The following is a 19,451-nucleotide window of genomic DNA, read 5'->3' on the forward strand; positions in this document are numbered from 1 at the left end:
CCTTTAGAGAATAAGGGTTTATTGGGAAAGGGTGCTGTCTGTGGTCCATTGGTAATGCCTGCCATGGGCCCAGGAGAGGGGAGGGGAAGCAAGTGTGAAGAAGTCACTGTCCCTGGGCTGGGTGTTCCTTTGCATGACCTCTGCTCCACATCCCCTTGGCAGTCCTGGTGGAACCGAATGTCCAATCGGTTTCGGAAGCTCAAATTGATGCAGACTCTGCCCCGTGGGCTGTCCAGCAACCAGCCGTTGCCTTTCTGTGATGAGCCAGAGCCAGCGCTGGACACCACAATGCGGGCACCCCCCCAGGACAAGACCAGCTGCTCTGGGCTCCCCGACGTGGCCCCCACGATGAAAGACAATGGTAAGGAAAAGCTGCAGGGGCGGTAGAATTTCCAGAACGGTTAGACCCACATCCTCTGCCCTATGTCCTACCTTCTAGGCTGATACCAAAGGGGAGATGATGTTGGAATGTGACGGTGCAGCCGAGTGGCTGCTCCGGCAAAGAAGAGACGCAGGCAGGGACACGAGTGCTGTCAGCGCGATAGAGTCAGGGGAGCTAGTGGCAGGAGCCCTGGTTCCTGTTCCACACGCCCTGCGGAAGGACCCGAGGCCATTGAGAGGTGGCTTTCCCACCCATCACATGTGATGTGTCTCTGGCACTGAAAGTGTTTTGAAACAGAACGAGTTACCTGGGGGCGGAGGGGTGATGAGCTCCCCCACACTGGAGGTATTTAACAGTTGGATGACTTTGCAAGGGTGCTAAAGGAGATTCCACACTGACGGGGAAACTGTTTAGATCAGATCTCTTCTAACAAATGCCCCACACCTAGGCCAGCTCCTTTGGCACCACTGTCTGAGACAGACTATTGAGCTGGGTGCACCACTATCTGACCCAGCACGGTAGTGGTTTATGGAAAAGCTGAAAACATGCTCTGAGATACATTTTTAATGCTTTCCTTTTATTCAGATATCGAATACCAATTATTATTAAATATTTAATCTCCCAGGAGAGTTGGTTGACCAGGATGAAGGCCAACCTGGTCACTCACTCATCTGCATGCCACAAACTCGTGGGGGGTGGGGGGGTCATTTCAGGAAACTTCCATTTGTCTCTCAGGTCCTGGGAGCACGAGAGGAGAAAAGGAAGATGTGTTATTGACAACCATGGTGAGTGTGGGGCTTTTCTAAAAGCATTCCTGGTCTCTGCCAGTCATTAGTTGATTGACTTACAAGGAGGGCTGTGGGCATTTGTCGTTCTTGTGGTGGTCACAGCTGGGATTGCCATCACAATGTGGTACAATGGGTACAGCTCTGGCACCGAGGAGTCGGAACAGATGCCAGCCCGAAACCGTGGGTAAGGCTGTGCTGGTGCTTAGAGGGCAGATGTAAGCCCCGAGGACAGGGCATTGAAGGGTAGGCGTTGATGGGTGACATTGGACATTTGGTATGGAGAGCCCAGGGGAAAGGACTCGTAGAGGATTTTCCAGCCTGAGCGAGGCCTCAGTTTCCTCATCTAGGGTTGTATCAAGGTTAAGTTCAGCTGTAAGTAATAGAAACTCCCCAAATAACAGTGGCATAAATAAGATAGCAGCTTATTTCTCTCATGTAAGTGAAGTTCAGGACTGGCACGTTGTTCCGTGGAGTTCGGGACCTTGGTTCCTCTACCTGTTGGTCTCCTAGGGATGGCTTCTTAGTCAAGGTGGCTCTGGGCATTCTAGGCAGCAGGAAAGAAGAGATGGCCATGGGCACATAGCAGGTGTCTTTCAAGAATTTTCCTGGAAACTCACATATCACTTCTGTTTACCTCAAATTGGCCAGGATTTAGTCACATGGCCACATCACACTGCATAGGAGGTTGGGAAATGAAGTCTTTGTTCCAGGTGGTTGTGTGCCCAACTAAATATCAGGGGCGTCTACTAAGGAGGATGTGGAAGATGGATACTGGGGAACAGCTAGCTCGCAGACTCTGACTTAGGGATGCGATCTCTCATGGTTGTGATTTTAAAATAAGATCATCCACAGGAAGATCTTAGCATAGTGCCTAGTTCACAATGAGCTCGTTATCTGCTGTGTGACCTTAGACGTGCTACTGCACCTCTCTGGGCTTCATGTTCCTCCCCCACTCTGAAATGAGAGCCTCCTGGTTGGGGTGGGACTGAAGTCCATATAATTGAGACCCTAATCTGGAGGCTGGCCAGGAGAGGGCAGTGTTGGAGAGGAGAAGGGAGCCGAGGAGCGGCCTTAGCGGTCCTAAGCTGCCTCAGGACCTGCCCCGCAGCCATGAGTCTTGACCTGAATCTGCCTGCTCCTGTCCACCATGCAGTAAGTATAAATTGGTGTCCTGCACACTGACTGTGGGAGCTTGTACTACCTGACATTTGATAATATTAAAGAGCAATACTAACGTTCAGTATGATGACAGAAAGGCTGTTACTGACATTTGGGAAGATGCTGTAAAATATAAAGAAGAAAAATAAAATCACCCATGATTACACATATAATCACAACTGGCATTTTGTGGTATATATTGAGCATTTTTGCTAACATTTTTAGCACCTATGAGTATGATATCATGACATCAATACATATATATATATATATATATATATATATATATACACACACACACACACATATATATATATATACATATATTGTAATAACAGATACTTAACACAGCACTTGTACCAGCTGCTATTTATATCACTTCACAGACATTCACTCATTTAACCTCTCCGACAACCGTGCAGAGTAGGCACTGTTATCATCCCCATATTGTCCCGAGCTTGATTTGTTAACAGTTTTTCATTTTTTCTATGTCACTGAACACTCTCTGTCCCCATCGCATCTAACAGCTGCATGACACAACATTCCATCATGGGAATGTGCCTGAGTGACCGTGAAGTCTGACCTTTGAGCTCTGGGGTTTCTAGTTTTTTTGTTGTTTTAAAGTGCTGGTGAATATCCTGTGTCTCAGTTTCCCCCACTAGCCTGATGATTTCCTCGGGATAAATATCTAGAAATGGAATTCCTGGATCAAAGGGTGTGAATGTCAATGTCATTGCTCTCCAGAAATAGTGCAACAATTTAGACTCTCAGCTGAAGGAGTGAGAATGTCCCGCTGTGGTGGGTTTGTAGCTGCGAGTGTCCTAGGTCATTTTCCAGTGCAAGCCCCATTGGCTGGATGGAATTGCTGAGGTCCAGAGGGAACAGCGCTCGTTCACAGATTCTGAAAAGCCCAGTACAGCCATGGTGGGAACCCAGGGTGCCCTTCTGCCTTGGACCTCTCCTGTCCCACCTCCTCGTGCCCTGTCGAGGGCAGCAGTATGCCCACCTGCCCCTTGGCAGATGGAAGCTGGCTGGGGAGCCCAGCTGAGAGTGGGCATTTGCAGCCATCCTTGCGGAGATGCCCAGCTTGGAGGCAGGTTTAGCTGTGGGATGCCTTTCCCTGCAAAGCACCATCTGGCACGAAGTTCAGTCTTTTCTTAATTAAAGTTAGTGTGGACTGTGAATGCTTTTCCTTGACAGTCCACCAGTCATTGTGTAGATTTTATACTGACCCCAGATCACATTTTCAAAATTTTAAATTCAGTTACAGTTAAAAATGCCAGCCGTGGGAGGTGTGGCTGGAGAGTAGGATGGGTGTGGTGGGCTGAGGAAGGGAGTGTTTGCTGGGCTCACGGAGAGCTAGCCCGTGCCTGCCAGTCCCCTCCCCTCTCCCCTCCATCCTAAAGCCCCAGCTGTGATCACACAAGTCTCCTTGCAGTTCTGCACGTGGCCTGCTTCTCCCCAGGCCTGTCCGTTCCCTCCATCTGCAGTGTCCTTTTCCCTGTGCTCCCTGGGCCAGCTTGCATTGGCCTTCAGGCTCAGCTCAGGTGCCCCTCCTCCAAGGTGCCCTCTCTGCCTGCAGCAAGGAGTGCCTCCCCTGTGCTCTGCCAGCTCCCCTGCCTGCCCCACAGCACACCCAACATCACTTGGCTTCACCTCGGCTCTCTGTCCTCTTCCTGTTCTAATCATGCTGCTGGGGGTGGTTCCAGGAGAAGCCAGGAGCTGGAGCAGAGCAGACGTGGGTATTGTTCAGTTGCTGGGAGGAGAGCTGAGGACACCATGTGGGTTTCTGGCTTGGGTGGAGGGGTAGATGGTGCCCTTCTGAGAAGCAGAAGAAACCTGGAGTCTTGCTCTCAGAGCTGGGAGCCCTCGGGGGCCTTTGTCTAACCCACAGCCTGTCTTTTTCAGCTTCGAAATGGAGCCCCCTTCACCAGACTCCCGAGTGACAAGCTGAAGGCAGTCATCCCCCCTTTCTTGCCCCCTTCCAGCTTTGAGCTGTGGAGCTCGGACCGGTCCAGGACATGTCACAACGGGAAGGTAGACCCCATGAAGACGGTGCTGCCCCAGAGAGCCAGCAGGGGCCACCCCATGGGCAATGGGAGCACAGACACCGTAAGTCGCCCAGCTGACACACTTTGGTGTGTCACTCACCTCTCACTAAAATAGTGATGTGTTATAGGCACAAGGTCATCAGACCCACTAATCCATAGGGTTAAATAAAGCTTTTTTATTTTATTTTCTTAAGTCAATGACACCATTTACCTAAAGAAATTCTATAAGGGACTTAATATGTAAATAGATTACAGTGTCAGAGTGAAGAGAATGAAAGCAGGAACCCCTCTTCTCTGTCCTCTCTCTGGAACCCTGGGGCTCCAAGGAACACAGTTTGAAGACCTGAGCTAATTCAACCTTCCCTTCAGTAGATGAGGACCCTGGGACCCAGAGAGGGGAAGTAATTTGCTGAAGATCACCTAGGTGGGTAGGCCTGAGACCAAAAATCAGATTCTTGGCTTTTAATCAAGTTCTACACTACGTTGTTGTTCAGGTCCATGACCAAGAGCAAACACTAGGAGGCAACTGTGTGCGATACTGGTGTTTTCTTGCACCCAGAAGGAGCGTGATTCCATCCTCTGGACCACAGTGGTTTCCATCTTTGTGGCCCTCAGTGTCTCTAACACACTGAGGTATCCCTCTTGAGGTGGGAGGTTATCTCCATGTGTAGATGGTCTACCCCGTGGCAAACCAAATGCCCTGCTGCTCTGTGCTCAGTGACTGGAGAAGGTCAGGGCCTCCATCTCTGATATAAAATGGGGCTGACCCCTGTGCTTGCTGCTGCTTCCCTGGGCCATTGTAATATCAAATCTCTACAGAGAAATTAAGAACCTGCCCTGGAGATGGGCAGGGCGGGCTTACATTTGGTCCACAAAGTGGGAGGAGTTGAGTGATCCTGAAAGCAGGGTGACCTGTGGGAATTGATGTCACGGGGGCTCAACCTGAGCTAGTGGCCAGGTTGTCAGCAGCTAGAAGTGAGCTCCCACCCTTAGGGGACTCCTAGCAGGCTGAGCACCTGTCAGCAAGGATGTGCAGGCATTGGCTCTGGAGGGCCAGCTGAACTCCAGGCTCCTCCCCGCTGAGATTCCAGTGTCCAGAGGAAGGAACAGCAAACCCTAACCGTAATACCTCCCTTGTACTTGCAGACTCCTGTCAGGCCGGTTAAATTTCCATCTCTCTCCAGAAGCCCAGCCTCTCCTGCCAATTCTGGAAACTTCAACCACTCACCTCATTCCTCAGGTGGCTCCAGTGGGGTAGGGGGCATGAGTAGGCACGGCGGGGAGCTGCATAACCGCTCAGGTGGGTACCCGGGCAGGGCCACTTGGGGAGGTGGGAAGATCCCTTGGGGCTGTGCCCACTCTGCATACAGTTCCAGAAACAATTGCATGCACCTCATCTTCTTGATGTGGCCAAGGGATTTTTTCAGTGACTTCACAATTCTAAGTTTCTTCCCTGTGTTTTCTTGGGGGCTAGAGTGGAGACAGAGGAAATAAAGTCTATAGTACTTTACTTTCTTGGAAAATTTTACAAGAAATTAGGAGAAAGGTATGATGTTTCATGGTGTTGAAAATTCTTAAAGATAAAACCTTAGAGAGCTGTCTTTTCTTGAACAGATGAGGAAACTGAAGCTCAGAGTGGACAAGAGATTTGCCCAGGGACATGCAGCAAGTCGGTGATAATTAGGACTCAGACCCAAGTGCCCCACAGTTATTTTGACCTTACAGCATACTTTCTTGTCCTCTCCAAGGGCATGCAGGATTAACCAAAGCCAGCTTTGCAGGAAAGACACCCCTGCTTTATGCCATTACAAGGAATGCATGTGTCTTGTAGAAAAGCTTTAAGACCAGATAAACCAAAAGGTAATAGTAATGATGATGATGATTATGATGATAATAAAAGGTATAATTTCACCCACTGGACATTATCATTAACATTTTGGTATATGTCTTTGCGAAGTACTTTTATGCATATTGTATTTATGAAAGTGGAATAATTTATAGAGCACTGAGTATGTACCAGGCATACTATCAAACCCTTGAAATGAATTATCTCCTTCAGTCCCCCAACAGCCTGCAAGAATACATTCTCCATTTTACAGATGAGGGAACTGGGGCTCAGGAAAGCTAAATAACTCGGCCAAGGTCACACAGCTGTGAAGCGGCAGAGCCAGGACCTGGACCCAGGCAGACTGACTTCAGAGAATAGAGTGCTCGGCAACCTTTTTCCTCTTTGCACACACACATCACCCGATTGTGAACACCTTTTAATGTCCGTACACCTGTATCTACAGCATCTTTTTAATAGCCAAAGAGCAGTCCATTCATATGAGGTATCACACTTTTATACAGCCAGTTCCCTCATCTTGAACACTGAGGCTGTTCTAGATTTTTGCTCTTGTAGATAATAACCACATTAAGTAATGCCTTCCTACCTCCTTATTTGCATACTCAGTGATTTGCTTAACATAATAAGTTCCCTCAAATCAGGGGTCAATGAGTTTGCCTGTTTTCAAGGCCTTTGATACATTTTTGCCTTTCAGAATGACTCTTTTTATACGTGTAAAATACTTACCGCAGTGCCCGGTAAATGCCCTGTAAATGTTAATTATGAGTGTCCTCCCTCTGGCATCTCTCCGAGCCCTGCGTATTATCACTTTCCTTTTTTCTTTCATAATTACTCAAGGTTGCCAGTAGATTTGGGGGAACTGGGATAGGGAACGTGATAGTCAGGGTTCAAGCAGGGAAGATGACATCCCGGGTGCTAGGAATGAGGAAGTTATTGACACAACTGTGGGAGGAGCTGGGATGTGAAGGTCTGAAAGGGGGAGACAGAGGTGGAGGGAGGAGCCCTGGTGAGGCTGGACAGGTGGAAGGCGCTGCACAGGGCTGCAGTGGGAATTCAGGGCAGGGTGGGCAGGCACCTGTGCCTTCTGGAGGCGGGCTGAGCTGGCTGTGGTGCGGGGAAAAGTGAGGACGAGTTGATTTTGCCAGCACTGCATCCTTCATGATGCTTTCATCGCACAATGGCCACTGCATCCTGGCCACCTCTGGTTCTCCTGCGGAGTCCTCTCGTGGTCAGCCCTGACCCAGAATCACATGGGGAGGGGTTCTGGGAGATGTGGTTCTGGCTCCTTCAGGTCAGCACAGGGAGTCCATTGCACCGTGACAGTCATTCCCATTCCTCTTTCCGCAGGTGGCAGCATAGACAGTGTCCTGTCCCAGATCGCTGCCCAGAGAAAAAAAGCAGCCGGACTGTCTGAGCAGAAGCCCAGCCATCGGTCAAGTCCTATTGGGCCAGCACCTGGGTCCAGCCCTTCTGAACAACTGGTCTCCCCTGCAGGTGGTGGCAGTCCCGGTGGCAAGGTGCTTGTTCTGCTTCTGTCTCCTCCTGTTACACTCATAGGTTCTGTCCTGACCTGGCCCGCATGCTGGGTGACGGGACTCAAGGCAGGCCCCTTCCAGCAGCTGCTCCTGGGTTTTCTGAGAAGGGCTGGACTGTGTGGGTAGTTGCTGAGGTTACGCCCTGTGCCCTGGGTCCCCTGCACACATGGTCATCTCCCGCCTGATCTCCAGGGCCTCAGCAGATGCCTCATCCAGCCTCACATTGCACATGTTTGTTCATTGATTAGAGCAAAAGGGTTCAGAGTGTGGGTTCAGGAGCAGACTGCCAGGGTTCAAATCCCAGCTCCACACTTTAGCATTTAGGGTGGGGCCTGGCCCCTGGTGAGCCTGTGTGTCAGCTGTGTTGACATTTTTAGCACTACCTTATTCATTCATTTGGAGCTTCTGCTCTGTGCCTGGCACTGCTAGCAGTGAGGATCCCGCAGTGATTTGGGGTTTTGTGACCACTGTCAGGGTGTCACTGTGACACACGCAGTCTCATCTCAGTATGGTGAGGGCTGTTGTGGAGCAGGGAGGATGCCCTCTCAGTTTCAGGGCGGCAGTGACATCTAAATGGGGAGCAGAAGGATGAGGAGCTAAATGGAAGGAGCAGGTGTGAGACTGTTTCAGGGTGAGGGGACAGCATCACAGCACTCCAGAAGCCAGAGTATGCAGAGGGGAGGGGCTGAAGGAAGGCTGGTGAGCAGGACAGAGCCAGGGCCTCACCTGCCTGCTTTGACACCATTCCTCCAGTGATGCAGCCCAAGAGCCATCACTGCATTGTTTGCATCTGTGGCGTATGCAATGGGTGAGAGACCCTAAATGCTTCTCTAGAATGGTGCAGTGACGCCCATTTCCTCCTCTCAGAGGACCCCAAATCCAGGCAAAACCCCATTCTTTATCATATTTTTAGATCTTAAGCTTAAAGTTAGATCACCTGAGAGTCTCATCCTTGGACCTTTGTCCAGAAGTGCCTCCAGAGATTGATGTTTTAATGAATGAATGGTAAATAGTCTTTATTTCCTGCTCAGCCACTGTTTATTACACACTTGTTTGTTATTCAAAGTCCCTTTTGCAATTGGACCTACATAATTAGACTCCTTTTACAATATAGCTCCGGAAAAAGTTTCTCTCCCTATGTATTAGCATATTTTCCATTATATTGAAATTTTCTTGTGTAATAGGATCTATGTAATTAAGTTCCTTTTAGAATTTGGCTCTAGGAAAAATGTCTCTTCTGATTCTTGGATACATTTTCTTTCCACAAAGAGTATGAATTATATAATTATTGTATTACTCTTTTTGCCTTTGCTGCTAGGAAACTCAGAACTACTCATTAAAGTAAATTTGCTAGTTTGGGCTCTGATATAGTTGTCCTCTGTTGCCTAAAATTTCCTGCTTCTATTTTGATTACCTTATTAGATGTGTTGGATATTATTTCCTTCCTTTAATTGGTGTTGGAAATAGATAGATATATAAATTATATTAACTACTGTCTCACATGAATGCATCTATCATCTATAATCTATATACATGCATATTCTGATGAATGGAAATTGTGTCAAAAGATGCATTCGGGAAATAATAAACTGGGGAAACGATCCAGTTCAATGATCACCTGATAGTCTTAACATAATGATATGCTGTAACCTTCAGGCTTCTGGGCTCCACCCAGCATAATTGAATGAAACTCTCAAGACAGGGTCTGGGGAATCTGTTTTTCCCCCAGAGTGTTGAAGCCATCCCAGCTCAGAGCTCTCAGAAACCACTGCCCTAAATCAAAGGACACCAGGAGTGGCTTTCTGTCAATGGCTCCAGCAGCAAAATGGAGACATAAAGGGCTTTTCAAAGCTCCCTCAGGAAGTATTAGAAATTAGTATTCAAAATATGATCCTCCTGAATCTGGTTTTTGTACTTTGCTTAAAACAAGCTCTACTGTAATAGTGGAATGTTCACAAGGCATGGCTTCTAGCTTGTTTGCGAATCAGCATGAAATGAGCCTTAGGACTCACAGAATGGGGGGTTCAGAGCATTTTCCTAAACTTCCCAGACCTCAACGCCTAAAGGTCCACTGGGTATGTCAGCTTTCTGCTCCCACCCTAAAGTTGGGTGGTTTAAAACAAAAAGCATTTCTTTAGCTCATGAATCTGCAGGTTAGCAGTGTAGTTTAGACTTCACGAGGCAGTTCTTCTGGTCTGGGGGATCAATTGCATGTCTGGCTATTGGCTGGGTTAACCAGGACAACTGGGCCATGTGTGTCTAGCTGGGACATGTTCTCCTGAAGCCATGAGTTGAAAAACAATCAAGTTGTTTAAGCAAATCAGCACACCCAGTGCAGGAGAACAGAGAGTTATGTAGCAAAAGGTATCAATCCAGGGAGGAGTGGACATGGGGTCATTAATGTAAATAGTCTCCTTTAGTGAGGACATAGAGAATAGTTCAGATATTTCAGAGCACCTTAAATCTTAAATTTACTTGCCCCTTTCCCCATAATGCTGCCCACAGGTCCAGAGTATCATGTTTCTTTGCTGTTGCCTGGGGTAGATCTGTTTTATAGACATACACTAATTAAGGACTTTTAGGGAAAAACAAGATACTTAGCTCAAAATATCTTCCCCCAAATATTTCTTTATTATGAAGGGAAAAGTAGTAACTTCACAATGGGAAAACTCGACAGACACCATCTTAACTAAGTAATGAAGGTTAACATCATCAGTCATAAGATACTGAGACTTTGTGCCTCCTGGTATAACATGCTAAGAATGACACATCACATCTGTGGTCATTGACCCAAAAACCCATAAGCAAATCTAATTATGAGAAAACATAAGAGAAACCCAATTTGAGGGACAGTCTACAAATACCTGACCAGGACTCTTCAAAAGTGTCATGGTCATGAAAAATAAGGCAAAACTGAAGAGCTGTCTGTCACAGATTGGAGGAGATTAAGACGTGACAAGTCTATGCAACGTGGGAAGCTGGACCAGATCCTGGATGAGAATGAGGGCATTAGTGGAACAAGCAGTGAAATGAAATCTGAGTGAAGTCTGTAGTTTAGCTAACAGTGTGTCCCAGTGTTAATTTCTTCATTTCGATAATTGTACTATGGTTATGTAAGATGTTAACATCAGGGGAAGCTGGTTGAGGGATACACAGAACTCTCTATTTTTGGAATTCTTCTGTAAATCAAAATATTTCCAAATAAAAAAGTGTTTTTAAAACTAAATGGTAGACACACACACACACACACACACACACACACACACACACACGGGGATAATGTGTCCTTTGGTGAAAGGTTGGAAGCAACTGGTTTAGATGATCAGACATCAAGAGCAGAAAGGGGTTTCATGTGTATATAAGCCACACTTTCATCTTAGAACTGGGTTAACTGAGAGGTAGGGGACTTGGCCAAGGACCTGATGCTAGTAGAGGCAGGACTAGTCCCTGAATTTCCTGACTTCATGGGCCGCTTTTTCCATCCCACCACTCAGCTCCAGGGGAGGATTCTCCTGTAACTGTTCTAGTAATAATACTGTGTTTGCTTTCATGTGTTTTTTAAAATAGATTTCATAGTCCTGGTTAGATATCCTGTTGAATGTTCTCTGTTGTATGTCTGTTTTAATCATTTCACCTTCCAGGTGATAGCTATGTATTTGTCTTAATCTTTGGTGCAGAAACTGGAGATGAGCAAAAGGCCTCCGTCTGGAACTTCCACTACCTCCAAAAGTACCTCCCCCACCCTCACACCCTCCCCTTCGCCCAAAGGCCATGCGGCCGAGTCCTCGGTGTCCTCCTCTTCGTCCCACCGGCAGTCCAAGAGCAGTGGGGGCTCTAGCAGCGGCACCATCACCGATGAGGGTGAGTCCCCCGAGGTCCTGAACCCCACCCTTTTCTTCACCATGGTGACCTGGCAGGTGCCTTTCATTGTTATAGTCATTCTAGGTCAGGCTTATTTGTTACAAATAAACAAACAACACTGGCCCCTCCCCTTCCCTGATTCTACCTTGTATTTTTGTCTTCACTGTGCTTAAGGTATGGTAAGCTACCTCCTAGTTTTTGAATGTAGTAAGTTTTGTTTATATACACAAACACACGCCAGTAGAAATGTTTCTCCAACAGCAGTTAGGGACCATTCCCTAAACCTTGTATAAATCAGAATTCTTTCAGTTACAAGTGATGGAATCTCCACTCAATTGCTTTAAGCAAAAACAAAAACAAAACCTCATCATTTGTTGGTTCATATAATGGATGTGTCTAGGGTGTGCTTCAGGCATGTCTGGATCCAGGTGCTTTGGGAGTATTTCTCTCCATATCTCAGGTAGGCTCTCTCTGAGTGGTGACAAAGTTGTCCCCAAGCAGCTTTAGGCTTACTTCCTCTTCCTACTAACTTAGCAACCCCAGCAGAAAGAGTGCTGACTTCTCAGTAGATCCAACAAAACCTCAAGCGTAAAGGTCACTGGCCTGCTGTGGCTATATTTATCACAACTTGTGTCATCCTTGACTATCTCTGGGTCCATGGGGGTGAATGTGCTGATTGGCCAGGCCCAGGTCTTGTGTCTGCCTTTGGAGCCAGGGTTGGAGTCTGCACTGCCTACACGGTATGGATTGGAAGTGAGAGAGAAGTGGCTCCTCACAGGAAAATTAAAGTGCTGTTTCCAGAAAGAGGAGGAGGATGGATGCTGGGCAAGCAAACGCTGTAGACGTTCACTGCTACCAGGACTTGGGACCTGCACGCAGGAATTGAAGCCTCTCGCGTGGGGGTGATGAGGGAAAGAAGGAGTGGATGGCAGGGCAGGCGAGGAGGCCCAGCAGTGAGGTCCAGGAAAGATAAAGGGAGATGAAAAGAAGAAGGTCATCTATTAAAACTGCCCTGGAAGTGGGGATGGGGAAGGAGGGAGCAGAGCTTCCGGGAGAGATGGGGGCCCAGGCAGGTGCGAATCAAGGAGTATAAATCAGAGAGGGGTGGAAAATCTCAGTGTGCATATGGGCCTCACCAATGCATTTGCAGGTCCCTCACTGCAGCTGCTGGGAGGTCGTGCTGAGCAGGTTCTGCCCAGCAAGTGATAAGTCAAAATCAGCTGCATAGGCTCTAGTCTGTCCTGAGTTGATAAATGCATGCTGCTGTTGGCATCCTCTTTATTGTTTTGTGATATCTAGTGCGATCATTTATAAAAGCTTCAGATTTCACTAGCAAGCTCATTCCTCCCTGTGTTTTCTAGGTGGAATCTTTAAGTTCCCCACTCATGAATTCTCCCACCTCAGAGGCTTCCAGGAGTTGAAACCCCTAATGATTCAATTAGGTATTTGTACCTCAACTTTTTCCAAAACAGTTGAGACAGCGGACATGTGTATGCATTGTCCATGCCCACTCTTTTTCCCTTTTATTCATTATTTAAAAGGTTTGCAGAGCCCTAGTTGGGATGAAAAAAGAGGAGGACTTGACAGTGAATTCTTTTTGGGTTAATTTCTCTTTCTTAGAAAGCTCAGTTTTTCCTTCTGGGGTTTGTGGGTCCTGAGGCAGTGAGACCCTTGTCCTGTGGGCATTAGATTGTCGCAGAATAGATGCTGAAATCCATCGAGAAACAGATATTCTTTATATTTTTGTGGGAAATGTGTAGTCCCAATCAAGGGCTGCATGCAAGCCTTTGCTGCCCATCTTTCCATCTGCGTCCCTCTCTCTGGACTCCTATTGGAAGTCACCTTCTCACTCTCACATTCATCTCATTAAGGCTTCTAGGCAGGCACTTCATGTGCTGGGTGGTAGGATAACTCACAATCAGGCAGGGGAGTCAGATGCATTCAGTGGAATGTCATGAAATGATTGTAACACAAGATGTGAGCAGCAAAGTGCAAAGTGTCGTAGCAGGCTTTGCCAGAGCGAGCATTCAGCCAGGCCACAGGGCTGAGAAGAAATGAGGCAGTGGTGGGCCGGAGCTGAGTGTTAACTTTACAGGAAATGTATGAGCTGGTGATTAAACACAGCTATTAAAAGTCAAATTACAACAATAATATATATATGTAAATATATATATAAAAGAAGATGAAAAAGGAAAAAAATTACATGAATTTATAATCAGATAAATTACATTAAGTATAAAGGCATTGGTATTTAAAACAAAATTTTTTTGCCTTTTTTTTAGTGTGTTTTCGTAATGTCTATGCTCTTGAGGTTATTTACATCTTGTTTATCTATATGGTGGGAATCCTATATAATAAAAGGCTAATATGCAAATTGACCGAATGGCAGAGAGACCACAGGGGGCAGACGCTCAATGCAGGAGCTTCCCCCTGGTGGTCAGTGCACTCCCACAGGGGGAGCGCCACTCAGCCAGAAGCCGGGCTCACGGCTGGCGAGCGCAGCGGCAGTGGCTGGAGCCTCTCCCACCTCCGCGGCAGCGCTAAGGATGTCCGACTGATGGCTTGGGCCCGCTCCCAAGCCGTCAGTCAGACATCCCCTGAGGGCTCCCGACTGCTAAAGGGTGCAGGCCAGGCTGAGGGACCCCCCCCCACAAGTGCACGAATTTTGCGCATCTGGCCTCTAGTATTATATAATGATGCATTAATCCTGTATTTCTCTTCCCAGTTCCATTTTCAGGAACATTACATTGGTAGGTTGAAATCAGCTATGATGGGTGTATTTTACACCATGGAAATCAACAAACACCACCAGTCAGGGCTTAGTTTGTTGTTTTATAGCTCACCTAGACGTGATCTAGTCCGTGGGAGTCAATGTTAACTATGCAGGTTAAACTTAAAAGTGTCATGTCTGGTACTGATTTACTGTGAATAGCACAAGAAATTGAGAAAATATTCTTCCAGGATTTGAAAATGGTTATCTAATTCAGCAAAGTTTGCTCACATGAAGTTCTAACCTACTAGTATGTCTTCATTGATTCATTTCATCTTACATATCACATAAAAGGAACAATTAACCAGCCTTTATGTTGGAAATACGTTACGCTCACTAGCTATAGGTACAAGAATTCAGTGAGACACCTGAAATGCAATGAAAACAGTTGCTATATGGAATTTATAATAAAGAGTATTGTATATCCTATTGTCATATGTAAATTGTGCATTACACATTCTTTATGTCAGTAAACTCTGCAGTAAACTTATGTACCTACACACATAAATACATTTCCCCTGAGAGGCAGTTGTTAACCATTTACCAGCACACCACTGTGGAGGGAGACTGCATGTGGAGGGAACAGCAGGAGCAAAGGTTTTGGTGTCATGAAACTACAGTGGATTATGTCTGAGTTGGGACTCAATTCATCGCATACATCCTAGCTCAATAGCCGCTCTTCTGTGAAAGATCTCCAGTTCCTTCGGCTGGGTCAGCTGTCCTCTCTGTCCCCAGACCCCCTTGTTTGTGCCCTTCATTCATCACCAATGGCAGAAGTGGCAGAGCGGGGTGAATAGTATAGCTAGAGCTTGGGTTTGAGTCCCTGTGGTCTAGCTGTATGACCTACCCAGGATATGGCACCTAACCTTTCTGTGCCTTACTTTTGCATCTGTAAGTGGGAAAGTAATAGGATCTACCTAATGGGGTTTTGTAAAGAGCAAATGGGTCATCCATGTACCAGGTGCCTGATGGTGAGCAATGTGCATCAGTTGTTACCTCTTCCTTATATCTTCCCAGCCACACTGAGCTCCTTCATAGCAGGAACCTTTCCATGCTGGCATTCCCAGCACATAGTAGACACATTGGTAGCCTCTGTTGAATGCGTGAATAAAAGAAGGAACTCAGGCCTTCTAACCTCCAGTTCACTCTTCTGTGAACTGCACCCACTGCCCCAGGACCTTTGCACTTACTGTTCCCCCTGCCTGCTGCTCTTCCCTTGACATCTGCACATCTTCATTTAGTGCTCAAAGGACACCTTATAAAAGAAGCCTTTCCTGACCACCCTCTATAAAACAGCCTTCTAAGCCATCAGTCGGACATCCCCTGAGGGCTCCCGGACTGCTAGAGGGCGCAGGCCCAGCTGAGGGACCCCCGCCCCCCCTCAAGTTCATGAATTTTGTACATCGGGCATCTAGTATTATATAATGATGCATTACTCCTGTATATCTCTTCCCAGTTCCACTTTCAGGAACATTACATTGGTAGGTTGAAATTGGCTATGAAGGGTGTATTTTACATGCTGTTCTGTTCCTCCTTTGTCAGCCTGCTTGTTGTCTATTTGGTCCCTATTGAGTCCTCAATGCCTAGTCTGATAAATACTTACTGAATGTGTGAATAAATATTTCTTCAAGCCCCCTGATGCTGGTCTTGTTTTCTTTCTCTACTCTCCCTACTCTGGTATCTCGATACCCAAAATATTCTGTTTTCCTCTGGTCTCTGCCCCTCTGGCTCTGCTGCTCCACTGAGATGTGACCTTCTTACCGGAAGCTCACAGCCTCTGCACACCTGAGCCTAACCCCCACTCTGGTCTCAACCGCACCTGCTTCTTCTCTTAAGTTCTTTCTCTGACTAGCTGGGGACTTGCTGGCATTAGGGTTCACTGCAGGTGCAGAGACCAGCAGTCAAGAAATCATAACTAAAAACTGTTCTTGGACAGAAGGCGGAGTTTTAGTCCCAGCAGCTAGAATGCCAGGAACGTGATGGTTGCAGCCATTGGAGAGTCACTGAAAGTTTGAAGTTCACTCTTTTGATACATTTATCAAATTTTAAAATGGTGTTTTTTTTCACATCTTTCCCTCTTGAAGATGAACTGACTGGAATCCTTAAGAAATTGTCACTTGAGAAATACCAGCCCATTTTTGAGGAGCAAGAGGTAAGGATGTTCTTTTTGAATGTCAATTTAAATCTTGCTGTTAAAAAAATTTGTCTAAATATGTGGGTTTTCATTTTGCCAGCCTTGATCTTTTTCTCTGAGACAGCTGAGGAAATAGAATTCGTGTTCAGCACATTTAGTTCAGTTCATTACAGTGAGATCCTGGGGACCTTATGGCTTGTTTTGTTGTAATAAACTTTGTAATTTTGAGCACTGCTCTCTCTCTCATCAAGTTTGAGTCTGTCCGCACACTTGTCAAAGGGGATTGACTGAGTCAGAGGCAAAACCTAATGATTCTGTGCTAAGTGTCTGGATATAGAGTCTGTGTTCATCTAAAAGAGTTCCTATTTGCTTCAAAGCACTCACAGTCACATATTTAAAATATTACTGTCCTGTAGTTTGGTAGTTTCTCAAAATGTTAAACATAGAGTTACTGTCTAACCCCACAAAGGTATACACCCAAGAGAAATGAAAACACATGTCCAAACAAAAACTTGTACACAAATGTCCATAGCAGCATTATCATCATAGCCAAAAGGTGGAAACAACCTGAATGCCCCTTGCTTGATGAATGGATAAATAAAATGTGTAAAACTGTACAATGGACTGTAACTTGGTCATAAAAAAGGAATGAAGCACTGACACATACTACAACAAGGATGAACCTTGAAAGCATGACACATTGATAAGTGAAGGAAGCCAGACACAAATGGCCACATGTTGTATGATTCTATTTATATGAAATGTCCAGAATAGGCAAATCTGTAGAAACAGAGAGATGAGTGGTTGCCAGGGAATATGGGGAGGAGAGACTGGGGAGTGATTTCTAATAGGCAGGAAAATGTTCTAAAATTGAGTGTGGTGATGGTTACACAACTCTGTACTAAAAACCTTTGAATTGTACACTTTAAATGGGAGAACTGTATGGTAGATGAATTTTATCTCAATAAGCTATTAAAATATTTCCTCTTTTGGCCAAATAAAATTCCTCTGTGGCCTACAAGCCACCAGGGTGTAATCACCGGTTTAGAATATTCTGGTGCTCAGCTTAGTACATGGAACTGTCATAAATATAGTAGCAATCAGGAGAATCAGTCCTTGTCCCCAACAAGCTCAAGATGCAATTAAGGAGTTTGTATTTTCTTTCAAGAAACAGACTGGGGTGCTGTGGCTTTCTTCCTCGGTTTGCTTTTCTGCCCTATCCAGTCTGTCCTTCCTGCCTCCTTGGAGTTTTCCATTTGAGCAGGGATTTTTATGGTCAACAAGAAAGTCTTTCCTGTTTGCTGATGGCTGCCTACTCTTGTTTTATATATTCTCTGCCTTCTGAGGAGCTGGCCACAGGGGACTGGATGTGGCGTCTCTGCCACACATCTGGGATGGGGGGCAGAGGGGAGTGGGTGTCCTGCCAGTCCAGGGGCAGGTGGTTTCAGTCAAAACCATGGCACTCTTTCGTGCCTGAGCTATAAAGTCCCAGAGGAGCTAATCGTCAGAGAGATGGGAGATGCCTGCATCTCAGAGAGAGCTTGGATTGGATAAGGGAGTAGACCTTTTCCCACCAACTCAAACCTGGGTCAAGATTTTTTTCTTAAACCTGGGACAGTACAGTGACTGTTAAAAGAGAGGAGGAAAGATGGGGTGGAAGGTGTTTCTCCTGGAGCTGAGGCTCAGGCCGGAATGACAGAAAGGTTAGGATTTCTCCCGTAGAAACCAAGGGTTGTACGGCTTTGGGATGCCCTTACTCTGAGCCCTTCTCCACCTCCGTTCTCTGTGCTTTTCTTTCCTTATTGCTTCTGCTTGTTTATTTTCTCTATCTTTCCACAGTCTGCGTCTCTCTTGTCCTCTGGGGGGAAGCATGGTGAGTACTTCCATTTACCCTTACTTTCTGTGCAGTAGCCAATATTGTTAAAAGTCCCGCAAAACTGGGGTTTACTTTCTAACAGCAGGACTTGGACATTTACCACTCTAGCCACCCAGATTACTGCCTCGGAGGCTTTTCTTACTTGTTCCATCTTCAGGATTTTCCAGAGTTCACCTGTCCTGAAAATCCCAGGGCTAGAGTTCAGGAGAGTTAGTTCTTACTGATATTTTCAACTAAACTTTCAGCATAAAGTCAGGAATTGGAAATAGTAAGTCATAATTAATTCACTACTAATAAGCATCAATAGCTCATAATCATGATATTTCCATCGTGGTTGGGAACAGAGGTGTGGCACCAGGCGGATGGTAGCGAATCCCCCACTTTCTCCCCAGGTGGATATGGAAGCGTTCCTCACCCTCACTGACGGCGACTTGAAGGAGCTGGGTATTAAGACAGATGGATCCAGGCAGCAGATTCTGGCAGCAATTTCTGAATTGAATGCAGGCAAGGTATTGTTCTCAATCTTCTTTATTTTTTCTTCCTGTTTTGAACAGCTCAGAGCTTTACTAGGATTCTAGGCCCTCCGTGTTTCCAAGGATCTTCGGGGTCTAATTTTATCTCTGGCATATTTGACAGAGGCTGGCTCCGCTTGCATGCGTCTCATGACCAGGTGCTCACTGCCTCCAAGTGTGATCTGTTCCTTTTCCAGATCTCTCTTCCCATAAGGTTGTTTCTCTTTTTTTTTTTTTTTTTTTTTTTTTTTTTTTATTTTTTATTTTATTTTTTTTAAATTTCTTTATTGATTAAGGTGTCACATATTTGTCCTCATCCCCCCATTCCCATCCCACACCCCTCCCCTTGGATGCCCCAACCCTCTGTTGAACTTAAGCATTGGTTAGGCTCATATGCATGCACACAAGACCTTTGGTTGATCTCTCCCCCCTCCCCCCACCCTCCCCTATCCTCCCTCTGAGGCCCGATAGTCCGATCGATGCCTCCTTGTTTCTGGTTCTGTTCTTGTTCATCAGTCTATGTTGTTCATCATTTCCC

General features: G+C 46.2%; 1 protein-coding gene across 1 annotated transcript in view; it reads left to right on the plus strand.

Moving 5' to 3' along the window:
• Positions 1 to 19,451, plus strand: part of ANKS6 (ankyrin repeat and sterile alpha motif domain containing 6) — a 47,304-nt gene that overhangs the window by 16,363 nt on the left and 11,490 nt on the right. The window contains exons 7-14 of the mRNA XM_079789571.1: positions 163 to 361; positions 1,118 to 1,167; positions 4,237 to 4,440; positions 5,526 to 5,679; positions 7,573 to 7,742; positions 11,438 to 11,621; positions 16,476 to 16,543; positions 18,794 to 18,910. Coding sequence (XP_079645697.1) covers positions 163 to 361; positions 1,118 to 1,167; positions 4,237 to 4,440; positions 5,526 to 5,679; positions 7,573 to 7,742; positions 11,438 to 11,621; positions 16,476 to 16,543; positions 18,794 to 18,910 — 1,146 coding nt within the window. The remainder of the gene's footprint in view (positions 1 to 162; positions 362 to 1,117; positions 1,168 to 4,236; positions 4,441 to 5,525; positions 5,680 to 7,572; positions 7,743 to 11,437; positions 11,622 to 16,475; positions 16,544 to 18,793; positions 18,911 to 19,451) is intronic.

This window comes from Cnephaeus nilssonii, assembly GCF_951640355.1.
Source record: "Cnephaeus nilssonii genome assembly, chromosome: 14".
In the NCBI taxonomy this organism is placed as follows: Eukaryota; Metazoa; Chordata; class Mammalia; order Chiroptera; family Vespertilionidae; genus Cnephaeus; species Cnephaeus nilssonii.